The 15,822-nt window shown below is 40.3% G+C and overlaps 1 protein-coding gene across 1 annotated transcript; it reads left to right on the top strand.

Moving 5' to 3' along the window:
• Window positions 1–34: 34 nt before the first annotated feature.
• Window positions 35–1,766, top strand: LOC126201458 (protein YIPF3-like). The gene has a single exon (XM_049936787.1). It carries the CDS (start codon window positions 84–86, stop codon window positions 774–776), a length of 693 nt encoding a protein of 230 aa, XP_049792744.1. The 5' UTR covers window positions 35–83; the 3' UTR covers window positions 777–1,766.
• Window positions 1,767–15,822: the final 14,056 nt, after the last annotated feature.

Raw genomic sequence — 15,822 nt, 5'->3', positions numbered from 1 at the left:
GAACTGAAAAAACAAAATAAAAAGTGAGGGATGATACACAGTCCGTGTACAGCACATGTCTGTGACTCTCTCTTCTACATTGTATGCTTGGATTTTCATTTTTTCTCTTCTTGTTGATGCGACCTAGAAGAATGCAGGGCTCACAGGAGCCCTGTTCTGTGATTTATTTGGGCCGAGACAATCTTGAGAAAACCCATGAGAAATCACTGAAAGAATGGCTGAAAACACATTTGATTGTGCCTCCAATGGAACTAATTTCCCGTATATTACACTCACTATTTCCAACTTCACGGCTGCCCCCTCCAGATCTTTTGGGGCCTGGTTTAGCATTTTTTATCTTAGCGGCTCTCCTTCACACAGGGCATTCAGCTAAAGTATTACAGACAGCATCATCTGCACCATCTCCAATTCTTGCTATTCTGCTATACACAGCCCTGATTCCAGCAGCAGCATATGTTTCTGTCTGCATAGCAGGATCAACATTGTCGCTGATGGAAACAATTTCACTTATGGGTTACGCTTCCTATGGCCACATACTTGCAATGGGTATCCCAGTTCTCTTTCACCAAGAAGAAAGTGAAATATTCTTCTTTTGGTGCCTTACTGTATTTGGAGGGCTCAGTTCTTTAAGAATTATACTTGTACTGCTAGTTTCAGTACGTATTCCTGCAGCCCGGTTAGTAGTGTGTAGTCTCGTAGCAACTTTACATTTGCTTTCTCTTGTATTCCTGCATTTTGTTTACATGCATACGACATTTGTGTATGGTGGAAACTGAAGTGTTGAGGCTAAAAATAAATATTTTATTTGAAGCCCTGTCAGATTTTCCCATATTTTAACTGAAATCAAATCATTAAAAGAGTGTATACAGATAATTTCACTGCCATAAATATGGAAAATGTAATTCATATCATTTCAAGGAGCCCAGCAGAATCTTTGTTAGCAATACAGACCACAGGATTGTGATACTGAAGTGTCAGTGGTGGAATGCACTTCAGCTTTCAAAAAGTTACATAATTCTTTCATAGTGCCTTGTGCTGAACAATTTGTAAAGACTGGAAGCTGATGTGCTTTTATTAAGGTGGCTCTTCGAACAGTTATATCCTGAGTAGTAGTGGTTTTCCCCCCACCCCCAAACTAGTGGAATATCTTCATTGTATTGGTATAAGTGGTTACATCAGAAAAATATGAATGTAGAAGGTAGTTTTGTAGCTGGTGCTGAAAGTGGTATGACTGTGCCCTATAATAAAATATGGAAACAAATTGAAGTATTGTGTAGTTTTCACTGCACAGATTTGTTTAGTCAAACAGGTGAATCATTATAGTGAAGTATTCCAAAGTTCATGTACAGAGATCCCATGAAATTAGTTGCATATTACAAGCAGTATTACCCCTATTTATTTGTATTCTCATGACCATTTAATTGTTGCATTTAGAATATTATTAAATTTTACATAATATGCAGTCTGACCACCAATCGTTGCACATTGTTAGTGCCTGACGTGTTCAGAGCAGCATATGATAGCCGAACAGATTTGATGTTCAGATTGTTGTCTACTGTATTATCAACAGTTTTGGCCCAAAATTGAATTTTGTAAAAATATTCATGTAATACCTCTTAGTAGCATAGCAGAACTACTTCGTGTTGATGTATCAAGACTGAAAATATTGTAATCAATGTGCCCAAGAGTTTCATGTATGCACTTGTAATGTACTTAAATTTCTTGAAGGCATTCATCTTTATTCCAAATAAATTTGTTATAAAATACTTTTTGTGGGATGAAATAATTTGGTCTTGTCATTGTTGCTTTTGCAGACTTCTTTTATTTCCCACTGTTTGCATGACACTTACCTAAAATACTTGTAGTACAGCATGAACAGAGAGACACAGGACCCATCTGACTAGCCTAGGCTGCTCCACTGGCCAGCAAACAAAATCCTGCACATACTCTCATCAAATAAATGGAACACCCTCTATATGTAAGAATAATGAGTTTAAATAATCATTCTGTAAGTAAAAGTAATTAATTCAGTTTTGAATCGTGAACTATTGGTAAATGATCATCTTAGCAATATATTTTCAAGACAAGAAATGTACTTAGCTGCTGGGTATTTGGAATACTGTTGATTTTATTCGAATTACTGTATTACGTCAACTGTTTAATTAGTAATCGTACTTTGAACAGTAAAAGCACAGAAGTTGTATTCGTGACATATTTGCTATAGTGAGATGTTCATTTGCAGTTACAATTGCAAAGTGCTCTCCCCTCTCAATCTTCCTCTTAAAGAATATGGCAGGTGTACAGAATTTCAACTACTTCCTTCCCCACCCCTCAAAAAAGTTTTCAAAATAATGGCAACAGAGATTCTTCCTATTAAATTTCTTCTTTTGTGTGGAAATGTGTAGGATCAGATTACCATAGCACAAATATTTTCATTCATCAGGATTCATTAAGAGGAAAAATATTGGGTTTCCTGATGACATGAACAGCAATTCTTGAATGTATGCATTTGCTGTTGCGCGGGATTAGCCGAGTGGTCTAAGGCGCTCCAGTTGGTGGTGAACACTGTGCAACATTACTGTTACCTTGTTTAATTCCTCTCTTCACCTATTACCCGCTTTTGTGAAGGCAGTGCAGTTGCTGGTTCATTGGAACCTGCAGTATCTTCCATTTCTTCAGCTTGTATCTCTTGTGGAACCTGAAGATAAATTCACTTTTTTGCATGTACCAGCGATTGATGATGAATGACTTGAGAAAGAAACTGTGTTCAGCCAGGTAATCTATTTTCCCCATTGTGTGAGAAGCATATTGTCCTGTTGCTAGTGCAAGTTAATTTTACAATCACAATGGGGCATTTGTTGCCTGCTGATAGTAACGGCAATTATAAGTCTTATATGCTGATTTCGGCTACCAAGGAAGGAGTTTAGATGGAGGAATTGTTACGAATCTGTCACTAATTGAACTAATAAGAAAAAAAGATATGTATTCCTGGCAGATGATGATTTTCCATTACAGGAAAACATCATGAAGATATGTCCCGGAAGGGACAACAAATACTCAAAAGAAATAATTTTTAACTACTGATTGTCTATGGCAAGCATGGTTGTGGAAAATACAGTTGATGTTATGGCCTCAGTGTTTCATGTCTTCGAAAAACCAATGCTGTTGCCACACAACAAGGTGTGAACTATCAGTATGACAGTAACATGTCTCCATATTATTCCCTACAGACAGGCGAAATAATCCCAGAGGCATGGAGACAAGATGCTGCAGCATCATTTATCATTGCACTCATAAATATGTACCACAGATAACTTGAAGCACATACAAAGAATTTCATGACAAACTTGCAAATTGCTTTGTAAGCCCACAATGACTTGTACCATGCAAAAATAATTACAGCTAAATATTGTGGTACAGTACAGCATACTAATAAACATAAACACACAGCCTTGTTTACCTCTTTTTCAATTGTGTCTTGTTTTGTTTGATTTCTGAATATCATCCAAGAACTGTAAATAACTGAAAACAAACCACTTCAGTTTATACAAAGATTCTGTATCACAACCAGATTTCTTGCTCTCTTCAAGTTTCCTTTTAACTTTTGTATTAAGCTACGAGACACTTCAGTTTTTTCTCCTCGTCACTGCTGCTGGTGCTACATAATGCAGCGAATTTCTGCAGAGACCTGCTTCATTTTAGTATTTTTGTAAATGATTTTACATCTATTCCAGAGGCACTCCCCTGCTTCATATGTGCGACAACTTCATACTTCTTAATTGTTGTCCACTCCATTTTTCACAATGCAAGGCAATATGCAAAATTGCATAAGTAGGACAGAGAATAAACAAACACTAGTGTTGTAGAGCAGCTTTTAGGGGTATCAGACCAGATACAGACTTTCCTTTGATCTTTACTGACACAGCCATGGAACACTTTTCTTTTTTTGTTAGCAACATGCTGCAAACATCAGTAGTAATCCAACTTTGTTGCAGAACCTGTGTCAAACTGAGTGTAAACACAAATTTATAGACTGTCACAAAAATGAGTAAAAGCCCTTGTACAAGTGCCTGGGCCCTGAATACAAGAAATTTTATTATTTAAATTTTACAAAGAGTCCGCCTTTTTCATCTGTCGCTTTTCTGCTGATGCAGCGACAATCAACCAGTTCATGATGGCAGAGGCCAAATTGGCACCAGCAAAGCCACCCTGTCAATCAAATCACACCACAGATCACCTGACTTGTAAGACTGATGGACTCTCAGAGTCACAGGCAAAAAGCATCTCTCTCCAATGCTCTGAACTGCCGCTAAGTGGCTTAGTCTTCTTGACCACTGCAAATCCCTTCTCCTCCAAGGTGGGTCTTGGGCTATTAGAGCTACCTTCTCTCATCCTCCTAGCAATCATCACCATGTATCTCCATGGGGAAATAACTGACATGGTTTCTTTTTCTGGACATGAGTATCGTATATTATTTACAAGTCCACACTGCTATCCAATCCTGACAACACCTCCAATCAGATGAACACACTGCTGTCAGAATTGGGATGCTGAATTCGCCTGGTTTAGTTCTGAGGAGCTACATTCAAATTAGTATGCTATGAGCAGATGCATGAAACTGTTGTGCAGGGCTGTCCAGCCCAGTGCTGTGACGCAATGGATGAGTAAAGTGCAGTAAATGGGGCTGTCCGCCATAGTCTACTCACCGTCACCACTGCTGCAACTGTACAAAGCCATCTGAGCTCACCTGCCTCCTCTGCCACTTCGCACAAAGCCATGTCGCAGGTATGATGAGCAAGGGGCCACCATAACGCTAGGTGCTGCTGCCATGTCATCGCCCAATGTTGCCATGCCATTCATCAATCAGCAGATGTAAGTCCGAGCTTTCGCTTTTAGAGAGAATCTTTACTGACACAGCCATGGAACACTGTTTTTTGTGTTAGCAACACCACAGTCCAATGCCACCAGATGAGTTGTTGAGAACTTTGTGTGTAGAAGACATACAGATCACAGGAAAGCAGGAAATGGATCCATAGTTCCAAGTTAGGATGGAGCAACTTTGGGCAAAGAATAAAGATCTGCAAAGATGCCTTAATGAGACATTATTAAATGCAACACCACAAACCAGCATGTGCCTATAGCTAGCCTCGCTTCTCCATTTCCTGAGTTCCCACAGTGGTTCCATCCTGACCCGTAATTGATCTTGCAATAGGTGTGCTGGTTCCCACCTATGCATGAAAACCAAGTGAAAATGTCCACACTTTTATACAAAATTTAATCGATACAGGAAAACTGTCCACATGGGGTACAAAGTGCTGAAAGGTAGTTGCCTACCTAATGTTGCAAGTGGAGGCTCATACTTACGTAAATTCCATAGAAAGGCAGAGATATAGAGTGGTATTTGGAGAGATATGGAGATTAACATAGCATTAGTTTCTATAGTGACAAACTTTCCATCCTACACCAAAATTCTGGAGAGGATTTAGAGCACTTTGCTGACCAAATGAGAGCTTTGTTGTATCATACATGTGTACTGGGGGAAGTAATGAAAGGAATGAGGTAATATTCAGCAAAGCAGAAGCTCGCTGTTTGAATGTATTTGTTCTTGGGATTTAGTAGCGCGTAGGAGCTGAGGTGAAGTGTGCTTCACCCTAAGTGAGGCCATATGACTTACATTTCTGTGTGAGGTGGCTCAGCAATTCGACCAATCTCCCATCACAGAAAAAGTGTGTTGCATGCACTGCGAAAGCCCAGGACACAAGGACCCTGAGTGTTTGGCATGGCATCAACATATCCCTACTGTAGAAAGATGAGAAATGAAAAAGTAAATGGTCCACCTTTACAGGATCACTCGGCTAATAAAATAGGAGCTAGATGAAATGTGAATATGGGAAATGCAAATGGGAGCAGTTCTTTCATTCCCCTCTCCCCCTTCCAAAAAGTAAATCCAGTAAGTGGGTTAGGGCTCCATCAGCAGCAAACATAACTTTGCAAGGTAAAATCAACAGTATCATTGCCACGGGCGTATAAATACGAGGTGTGGCTAGAAAAAAACCGGACTAGTACTGGTGAAACAATAAAACGAATGCAATAAGGCTGAAAGTCGCGTGGCCTGTCACGTGACTCTCGCTCCGCCTACTGCTCGAGTTTCATCTGCCTTCTGCACTCAGTCTGCCCGTGGCGTCTGTTTTAAGTAGTTGACGTTTTGTCTGTGCGTCGGAAAATGTTGAGTGTACAGAAAGAACAGCGTGTTAACATCAAATTTTGTTTCAAACTAGGAAAATCTGCAAGTGAAACGTTTGTAATGTTACAACAAGTGTACGGCGATGATTGTTTATCGCGAACACAAGTGTTTGAGTGGTTTAAACGATTTAAAGATGGCCGCGAAGACACCAGTGATGACACTCGCACTGGCAGACCATTGTCGGCAAAAACTGATGCAAACATTGAAAAAATCGGTAAACTTGTTCGACATTTTCCTTGTCAACTCCTGTTAACTCAGACACTGCTCTGATTGTTAAACGGCGATCTTGTCGAACAAGTTTACCTATTTTTTCAATGTTTGCATCAGTTTTTGCTGACAATGGTCTGCCAGTGCGAGTGTCATCACTGGTGTCTTCGCGGCCATCTTTAAATCGTTTAAACCACTCAAACACTTGTGTTCGCAATAAACAATCATCACCGTACACTTGTTGTAACATTACAAACGTTTCACTTGCAGATTTTCCTAGTTTGAAACAAAATTTGATGTTAACACGCTGTTCTTTCTGTACACTCAACATTTTCCGACGCACAGACAAAACGTCAACTACTTAAAACAGACGCCACGGGCAGACTGAGTGCAGGAGACAGATGAAACTCGAGCAGTAGGCGGAGCAAGAGTCACGTGACAGGCCACGCGACTTTCAGCCTTATTGCATTCGTTTTATTGTTTCACCAGTACTAGTCCGGTTTTTTTCTAGCCGCACCTCGTAAGTCACAAAGGAATTACAGACATCAGCTGCAAGTGGGCATTGATTTAAATCCACAGGGAAAGTTGAAAAATTGTGTTGGACCATGATTCAAACCTGGTCTCCTGCTTACTAGGAAGATGCTCTGACCACTAAGTCGTTTGGACATAGTGGTCATTACAAGTGCATGGACTACTCCAGCACGCATCCCATCAGACACAATTCTCAACTCCCATTACTCACAGCATTTCGCTGATTCCCATAAAATTTTGAGCCTGTTGTGCCTCCGCACTGAAGAGATCAATGACTGTCCTCGAGTTAATTATATATTTTCAAATTTCCCCTTTGATTTTAATCAATGCCCACTCACATCCAATGTCTATAATTCATTTTTGTCTTTATTCATAGTGACTGCTGTACCAAAAACGAACAGAAACCAATTATATATAATCAACGTGAGGATGGTCAATGATCTCTTCAGTGCAGATGCACAACAGGCTTGAACTCTTAGGGAAATTAGCAAAATGTCGTTAGTAATCAGTGTAATGACCGAGGGGCACTACATTCGTAGTTTGTGGATAAGCTGTGAATTTGGGTGGTGTGCTAGGATAGTTTATGTAGTCATAAAGACCACTGTGTGCAGACTTAGTGGTCAGAGTATCTGCCTAATAACCACAAGACCTAGTTTCGAATCCCAGTCCGGCACAAATTTTTGACTTTCCCTACTGGTTTAAATCAATTCCCACTCGCAGCCAATGTCTGTAACTCCTTTGTGTCTGAATTCATAGTGGTTGATGGATCAAAAATGGTGTCTGTTCTTTCAGACATGTCCAAAAGGACACACACACACACACACACACCTGCGCGCGCACACACACACCTGCGCGCGCGCACGCACAAATAAGGGTTTTGTTCATTAAATCTACTCATACTGTTGTAGACAGTGGATCCGGAGAAAAGGTATACCCAATAGGTTCGCAAAATGGGGAACTGGAAATAAGACAGAAGGAAGTACCAGTCCACATTCGAAGCAGTTTAAAAGTATGACAATGATTTTAACATTATTTCAATGTCAATTTTCTATGCCACTGACAAGGTCTAGTTAACTTCTGAACATAGAAAGTCCAAATAGATGGTGATGTTTGCCATTCTGGTAATGTTCCCACTGTAAGGACTCAAGGGGGTCCAGAATGAATGGCCACATTCCGACAACCCACTAAACCATTTACCATTGCAATGAAGTTAAAAAAAATGAGAAAATATCATACGGTACATGATAAATACTTTGTATAGATGCGAATAAACATTTTTTAAGACAAGATATTTTCTTAGTGGATCCATTAACAAGAAATGATATGTGGTAAAAAGACGCACGTGAAGCACAATTTATATAGAATGAGTGTGACAGATGAGATACATTTTTGCCAGTGAGCGTAGATAATTTTGGAAGCAGTGACATTAAAATTCCCTGGGGTACCATCCTCAGCAGCAAAGTGCATGAAGTAAATACTGATAACACCATACCCAGAAAAAGAACATCCTGAAAGAATAGTTTACATAAATTACACCTCAGTTATGTCACCTATAAAAGCAGAAATTGAAAAGAATCTTGAACTTCTGTGTAAAGCAGATAGGCGTTATACCCTGTTCCACCCAAATTTGTGACTTTACGTGAACAAAAGAAACAGCCTCTGGCAGCCTTCTTCACGTACCAAGAGATTCCTCATGTTAATGCTAGGCCTACAGCACAGACACCTTATCAGATACCCTATCACGTGCAGCCCATAGCAGAGAAAAATGTTTCAGGTTTACTAGAAGCAGAAGTGATTCAATCTTCTTTTAGTCCATGGACTTTTCCTATAGTGTTAGTCCCTAAAAAAACAGTAATTGAAAAAAAAATTGGGTTCTCCTATAGTGGTAGTCCCCAAAAAACAGTAATCAAGAAAAAATTAAAGCAACTGTTTAGACATGAGAGTAGTCAATAAGGTCATGCAATCAGATACTGATAATGTATGACACTTTGGATCACCTGTCCAAATGCAAATTCTTCACCAAGTTAGATATGCTCTATGGCTACCATTCAGGAAAAGGCAGATTTTGTTGTGCCCTCCGGGCTTTATGGATTCAGAATGATGTCCTTTGGCCTCTGAAACAGTTCTGTCACATTTCAACATTACACTGTTTTACTTTTACAGGTTTAAAGCCAATCATTTGTCTAGTATATCTGGATGACATATTTGTCTTCTCAAATACAATGAAAGAGCACGCAGAACAACTGAAAAACATGCTAACTTGTGTTAGTGATACTAATCTAAATCTGAAATTAGAAAAATAATGTTTTGCACAGTCACAAGTGCACTATTTAGGCAGATGGTGTACGACCAGATCTCTCATTGATGAATCCAGTAGACAATTTTCCACGGCTGAGGAACTGTAAAGAATTGCAATTATTTTTTGGGTTAACAAATTACTAATGACATTTTGTGGAGAACTATGCAGCTACCACAAAACCTCTCAAACAGTTACTAAAATTGTCTGGTCAGCAGACTGTGATAGTATTCCGTGTTAAAATTGAAAGGAATTATTAGAAGTTCACCTGTTTTGCCTTACACAGATTTAGTGCTTCTTTTTAAATTGTCGTTTGATGCTAGTATAACAGGTACATTCAGAATCAGCCCATGCTGAGCACCAAAATGTACTGGATCAGGGACATCTGTGGAGAAACCAGATTTAAACATGAGCAGATCTTAGATATCAGGATGGGTTCGCACCTTTCCTGCGAGTGTGTTAAGGTCTGTAGATGGTTTGGGAGACAGCTGAAATGTGTGGGAAAGCTTCATACAAATCAGCAGTGATCACACACAGTCCTTTATTCAGTCATTAACAAGATCCCTCAACACACATAAACAAGTCTTTAATTATTCCACCCAGCTAATACAGTCATTCAAATGTGTTTCCATCCTCATGTAATATTCTGGCACATACGGATAAGCTGTTCACACAGTGGAGCACTGACTCAATGGTGGTGACGCAGGTGCTACATGGGCATACAGTGGTTGCTGTGCAGAACTAGGCCGGCCAGCAGCATCTTCTGTCTCTACAGCACGCTGTGGCATTCCCAGTAGGGTAGTGACGACTTTTCCCAGATTCAAAGACTGGATAAACAGCCAAAAGAAGGGGCAGACAGGTTGCACGGTGTTGGCTATCCAGGCTGGGCAGTCTGGCAGAGGTCCGTCGGTCATGTCCCGGTGGCAGCAGAGGTACAGGGAAGACTTGAAGGTTGTGTCAGTAGACTCGTAGCGACAACTGTTACACGACAGGCACCGTGCATGGCCCTGCTAGTCAAACAAGACGTATTCAACTGGGCCATCATTTAAATGGTAGTTTTCAGCACTGGATTTGTGGGCCACTGCGGACTATCTGGAACAGGGCAATGATCAAGGCCTGTCATAGTAGGTGGTGCACATCGGTGACGCAAAAGTCAGTCAAGCCAGAGTGACATTTCAAAAGCTGACCCCAGGCTATTGACACCCTGAACTGCGATCACGGAAGTCTTATTACTGCTGAGGAATGCTGATCAAGCATGGGTGATGATCAGCTGTGGCCGATGTCCATGGCTTATGACCTGATTTTGACGCTTATTGCAGTTCTGGGCTTTGATTTCTGCTTCGAGTGCCCAATAGTTTCGTCCGTTACAATATCCCCCCTCTTGGGAAGAAAATTTGCCCCTGAATTTTACTGGCGCGCACACACACACACACACACACACACACACACACACACACACACACACAAATAGTTTATTTACACTTTTTTTTAATTTCAAATTTCCAATTCTACTAATAGTATAACTTTGCACTATTTACATTTCCTCTCAACCACAGAGTCCGTATTTTCACATTTGCACACATTTTACTTCATCTTGCTTTTAGTTCTATTAGCAGTGAAATAATTTCATTCCTTGGGCAAGGAATGGGGCCCTGGCGGATTAAAAAATCCCCCATGTTCTTCTAACAGCTCTTCCGTACCTATACCATGTCCTTTCAGATGCGACACTTTTCCCCTCACTGCAGTTGAATTGGCAGATTGTCCCAGCTTCTGGTATTCTGCATTGAAATCTATTTCTATTTCATCTTCTAAAACCTCTAAATTAGCTACTAGATTTCCTTTTGCTAGCCTCACTGTTTCTGAACCAAAATTATATATACTGAAGGGCACTATCCACCTACCATCTAACTCTTGCACATATGACAAACTGTGCTGTACAAAGCACTGCACCCAATCCAGTGTCTTGTTCTCTGGCAGGGGCTCTACAACACATACAGTATTAACCAGATCAGCTCCTATGTTCATCCGGATCAGCCTTCCTGTAACTTTTGGTCTCACACCAGTTCAGCTCTTTCAGCTGTAAAACTGAGACCGAACAATGTATCATCCAGCTCTATCATGTGCTGCTGCAGAACAATTATGGCAAGATGTTTACTCAGGAAATCCAGACCCAGAGTGACATCGTAGCAAATGCCCATGGAAGGCAGAACTTCCACACAAATTCGGAAGTCTCTCCCTCCCACTCAAAACTCAATAGTGTGGAACCGAGAGAATTCACACTTTTACCACCCACACCACTTAGCCAACAGTGTGATGAGATCAAATTCACTGTACTCAATATACTCTGGCTAGCTGCAGGTACCTATGATCCCGTATCCAACAACAACTTATGTGACCATTCCTTTACATAGATGAACAGACAAATGTCTGAGACTGATTTTGCAAATGGGGTATCCCATAGATGAACAGGGGCACAAGTGTTATGGTGATTCCACCACCTATGCAACAGTGTATTCTTTTGAGCAGCGTGCCTCACTTGCCTGCACTTCTGAAATTCTGAATTTATACAGAAACACTGAATGTGACTTGGAGCACCACACCTACAACATACAATCTCTGCATTAAACACTACCCTTCGTCTAGTTACAGAATCAATTTCATTCTAAGATACTGCAGTTGCCACTGCCCCATCCAGGGTTCTTGGCAACTCCATGCGTATTTTCCATGATATTTAGGGCAGCAGGCCCCGCAAAAATGCATCAACTGCCAGTTGATCTGCCTCTGCAAAATGGTTTTATTGGCATGATCATCATTCTTAATTCATATGTACTGACAGTGACTTGCCTGATGTGGTCCACAAAACCCTCTACTGATTCCCCTTAATTCTGCACTACACCATTAAGTTGTTCATAATAATGCTGCGAGGTATTCTTCCTGTAATGATCCACTAACCCTTCCTAAAAGTCTATGAAGGACTGAGCTTCCTGGAGTTTCTTATTGCACATCATGTATGTCCTGGTATCCCCTATCAATTTTAAACGAGCTGTTTGTCACTCCAACTTCCTAATTTCATGACCATGTGCAAATTATCTATGAATACAAAAGTATCTCCACCATATTTACCAGAAAATGGAGCTATCAATGAGGCTATACCAGCATCAAGGATAAGTGCACATATGCCCGAAGATGACCCTTCTCTTCTTTCACCCTTCAAACAATTCAATTCTCTGCACAAAACTACATTGTCAGCTATAATCTTAGCTACTTCATTTAATAGATGCTGAATTCTCTCCTGGGTTGTTGCTTTCTCAGGAATAGCCATTTCATTTGTCACTATCACCACAAGCGTACAGTATACCAAAACAGAAAAGTAAAGAACAAACATCACCACAAGTGTACCCAAACAGAAAAGTAAAGAACAAACACGAGACAATCACTGGAACTTACTTGAAAATTTGCATTGAATGCCACTGCTGCACTTTCTTCTCTTCAAGACTCCACTGAACAACCATTTCCAGCTCCAACAGATATTCTGACACCAACATAGTATGCCAATGCAAGCATTCCCCTTAGAAGATAGCAGTTGCCTGTCTATCACAGTAGACTGGTGGTTAGTGGCTGTTGGTGGCTGGGTAGTGGCGCAACAGCATGGTGAAGTCCGTTGGCCCAGGTTGGGCACTCAGGCAGCAGTTGTCGATTCGCAGCCCAGCACAGGCAATGACATAGATGCGGTGATGACTGACAAAGACTGTGCATCATCAAATGGTCCAGATGTGACTACCTGCTGATGGGCTGGTCCTGAATATTTAAATCCCATTTCCACATGCTGACAGCTGAGGAAGATCTCTTGCACGAGGTCATGTTGAAACATCTGAAGTGGGGTCAATGGCCTGGTGCAGCATGGTGTAATTGGTAGGTTGGTTGATCATGCAACTGGAGTCTGTGTCACATCTGTCATGCGGAAGCACAACTGTGAAAGCCATGTTTGCTGACGCTTCTGAGCTGTCAGGTCATTGGCTGGCTTGACTGTGGTCCCCGCTGCCAGTGTCTGGGACATTACACTAACAACATCGCTGTTGGCTACATTTTGAGTCAAATACAAGAAGTGAAGAAAAAGCAATTGTTCATGCATCGCATCTGATGGGTAATGATGAGTACAACTACAGAACTACAGAAAAAGAACTTTCGGCACTTGTTTTCGGCACTCATTACTTTCAGTGTTACCTATATCTGCAACAGTTCATAGTAATTATCGATCATGTGGCTTCACGATGGGTATTGAGTTTGTAGGATCCCAGCAGCAGACTTGTTACGTGGACCTTAAAACTCACTGAATATGACTATATAGTCAGACACAAACCTGAGACGTCAAATCAGAATGCAGTTTTCTTCAGCATGTCAATTAAGATCCTGCAAGTAAACGACATGCTTATTGAGGAATAAAAAAGGCACTAGAAACTGATGCTGAGTGTAAGAAATTGGCTACTTTCCAGATTTTATTATAATAGATATGTTTTATATAAGGAAACACCTCTTGACGAATGGATAGTAGTAAGAAAGACTATCCAAAAGCGCAAACAGCTACAATGTCATGATAGGATACAGGAGTGTATAATGGGAAAAGTGCTATGCAAGCATGCATTGCAGACAACAATGAATGAGAGATGTACAAAATTACATTTATAATTGACTTCCTTGCACTAAAGCCATCGGCACGCCGACCGTGATTTAGAACGACAACGCTGAGCGTGCCGAGTTCAATGTGCTGCTCAATACTCAGAAACAATGTCGCTTGTGCATACGGTACATGAGCCCCAAGCAAGGTACATGTGATCACATGCCCCTGCGGCAATTGTTGTCTGTATGACAAATCACATTGTTTACAAAATGGATGGGTGTAAAATTCCTACATTAACTCGTTTCTTCCCTTGTCCATATGCTAGTCATATTGTTCTTCCTGTAGTATGCATAAATAAAAACTGTGAACATGTTATATAGCAGCAAAAAAGAAAGTACTACGTCCACTCAATAACGTCATCTGCTTATAAAAGTTCCATTACAAACAGTGCGATACAACTTTACAATAGCTCTCCACACTTTTTTAGTAAAACCCTAGGATCATTCTTATTTGATCACATTTCCTATTCTGTATCAGAATCTTTACAACATATGAAATACAAAACTTAAAACAAGAAGCAGTGCTAGCTCTCCTGTAGATTAAGTCAATCGAACAAACTCACTCCTCAAAAAAGAGTGGGCTTATATTTACATAACATCGAATATTATACTATGTACTTAAATGAAACTAATAAGATAGTATCAAAACCTACTAAAATGCAAAGACAGTGAAAAAAAACACATGTATGAAGTTGGACACAAATCATTTGCACTTCTCACTTTCACTTACGAATCTGTGATGCTACTCACTGTACTAGACTGACCACAAGTTGTTAATGACTATACTTACTATGTTACATCTCCTGAAAGCGTTAACTGTAGCTATGTTACCAACTGAAATTTAATTATAAGAAACTGTACCAAGGACAATACTTTTTGGTGGATCCTCAATGTGCTGTTGCCTTCAAACAGCATACTCTAGTAATATGCAAGTTACAATAATTCTTTAACCATAAATATGATGCCGAATCATACAATTAACAACAGGTTTTTGAAATACGCCCACTTTGCTGGCGCTCAGAAACGGCATACATACATATGAGCTTCAACTGACAGACAATATGGCTCCTCTTGCTCTGTAATGAAGGGAGATGGTGTGCATGTGACGTAGGTGGCTTCCTGCTATGTCTCTGGTCAACATTCAAACACATGTTCAAAATATCTGACATTCTAGATATTGCTCTGCATGTTTAGAAAGACTGCCAAATGTGCTATTCCACACTATGACGTCAGAAACTAGGCATGCTCAACGTTCCATGTTCGAAAGCATGATCTGTGTGGCAATGGCTTAAGGGAGCACGGGGACAAAAACTAAATATACCCCTTCAAACTTTACTTGACACAGCAGAACCTACAGAAATCATAACACTCAATATTAGACCATTTCCCACAATAGCCAAAAATAACATATACGTTTTATTGATCACTGACCATTTCTCCCGTATTATTAGGATACCAACTGATGGCATGACCACTGGGACAGTTACTAAAGCATTCATCACTCATTCAATATTACCATTTGGAAGCCCTGAGACCATTATAACAGATCGAAGAACAAGCTTTATTCCAATTTTATTGTACAGGTATGTCAACTACTTAAAATAAAGAAGCAGGTAACTATGCTGTTTCACCCTAAGAGTAATGGAAATGACATTATGTGAACAGCTCACTTTTTGACAGGAATCGTCTATTGCCATACGTGATTTCATCCTACGACAGGTTTAACTCCCTATGAGGCTGCTTACTGATGCAAACTGCATTCCCCTTCTGAGATCAAGAAGTTGCCACCTGGGATAAATTCCAGCACAGTGAGGCACCTGGCTAAAAATTGATTTTTATTTGGAAGAGAGTTCAGTAGAACAATGCA

The sequence above is a fragment of the Schistocerca nitens genome, chromosome 1 (assembly GCF_023898315.1).
Source record: "Schistocerca nitens isolate TAMUIC-IGC-003100 chromosome 1, iqSchNite1.1, whole genome shotgun sequence".
Classification (NCBI taxonomy): domain Eukaryota; kingdom Metazoa; phylum Arthropoda; class Insecta; order Orthoptera; family Acrididae; genus Schistocerca; species Schistocerca nitens.
The sequence above is the reverse complement of the archived record's forward strand: the minus strand, read 5'-3'. Positions and strand labels throughout refer to the sequence as shown.

What these genes read in the sequence shown, in the direction of transcription:
- LOC126201458 (XM_049936787.1), top strand. Translation starts at nt 84, where the DNA reads ATGCTTGGATTTTCATTTTTTCTCTTCTTGTTGATGCGACCTAGAAGA.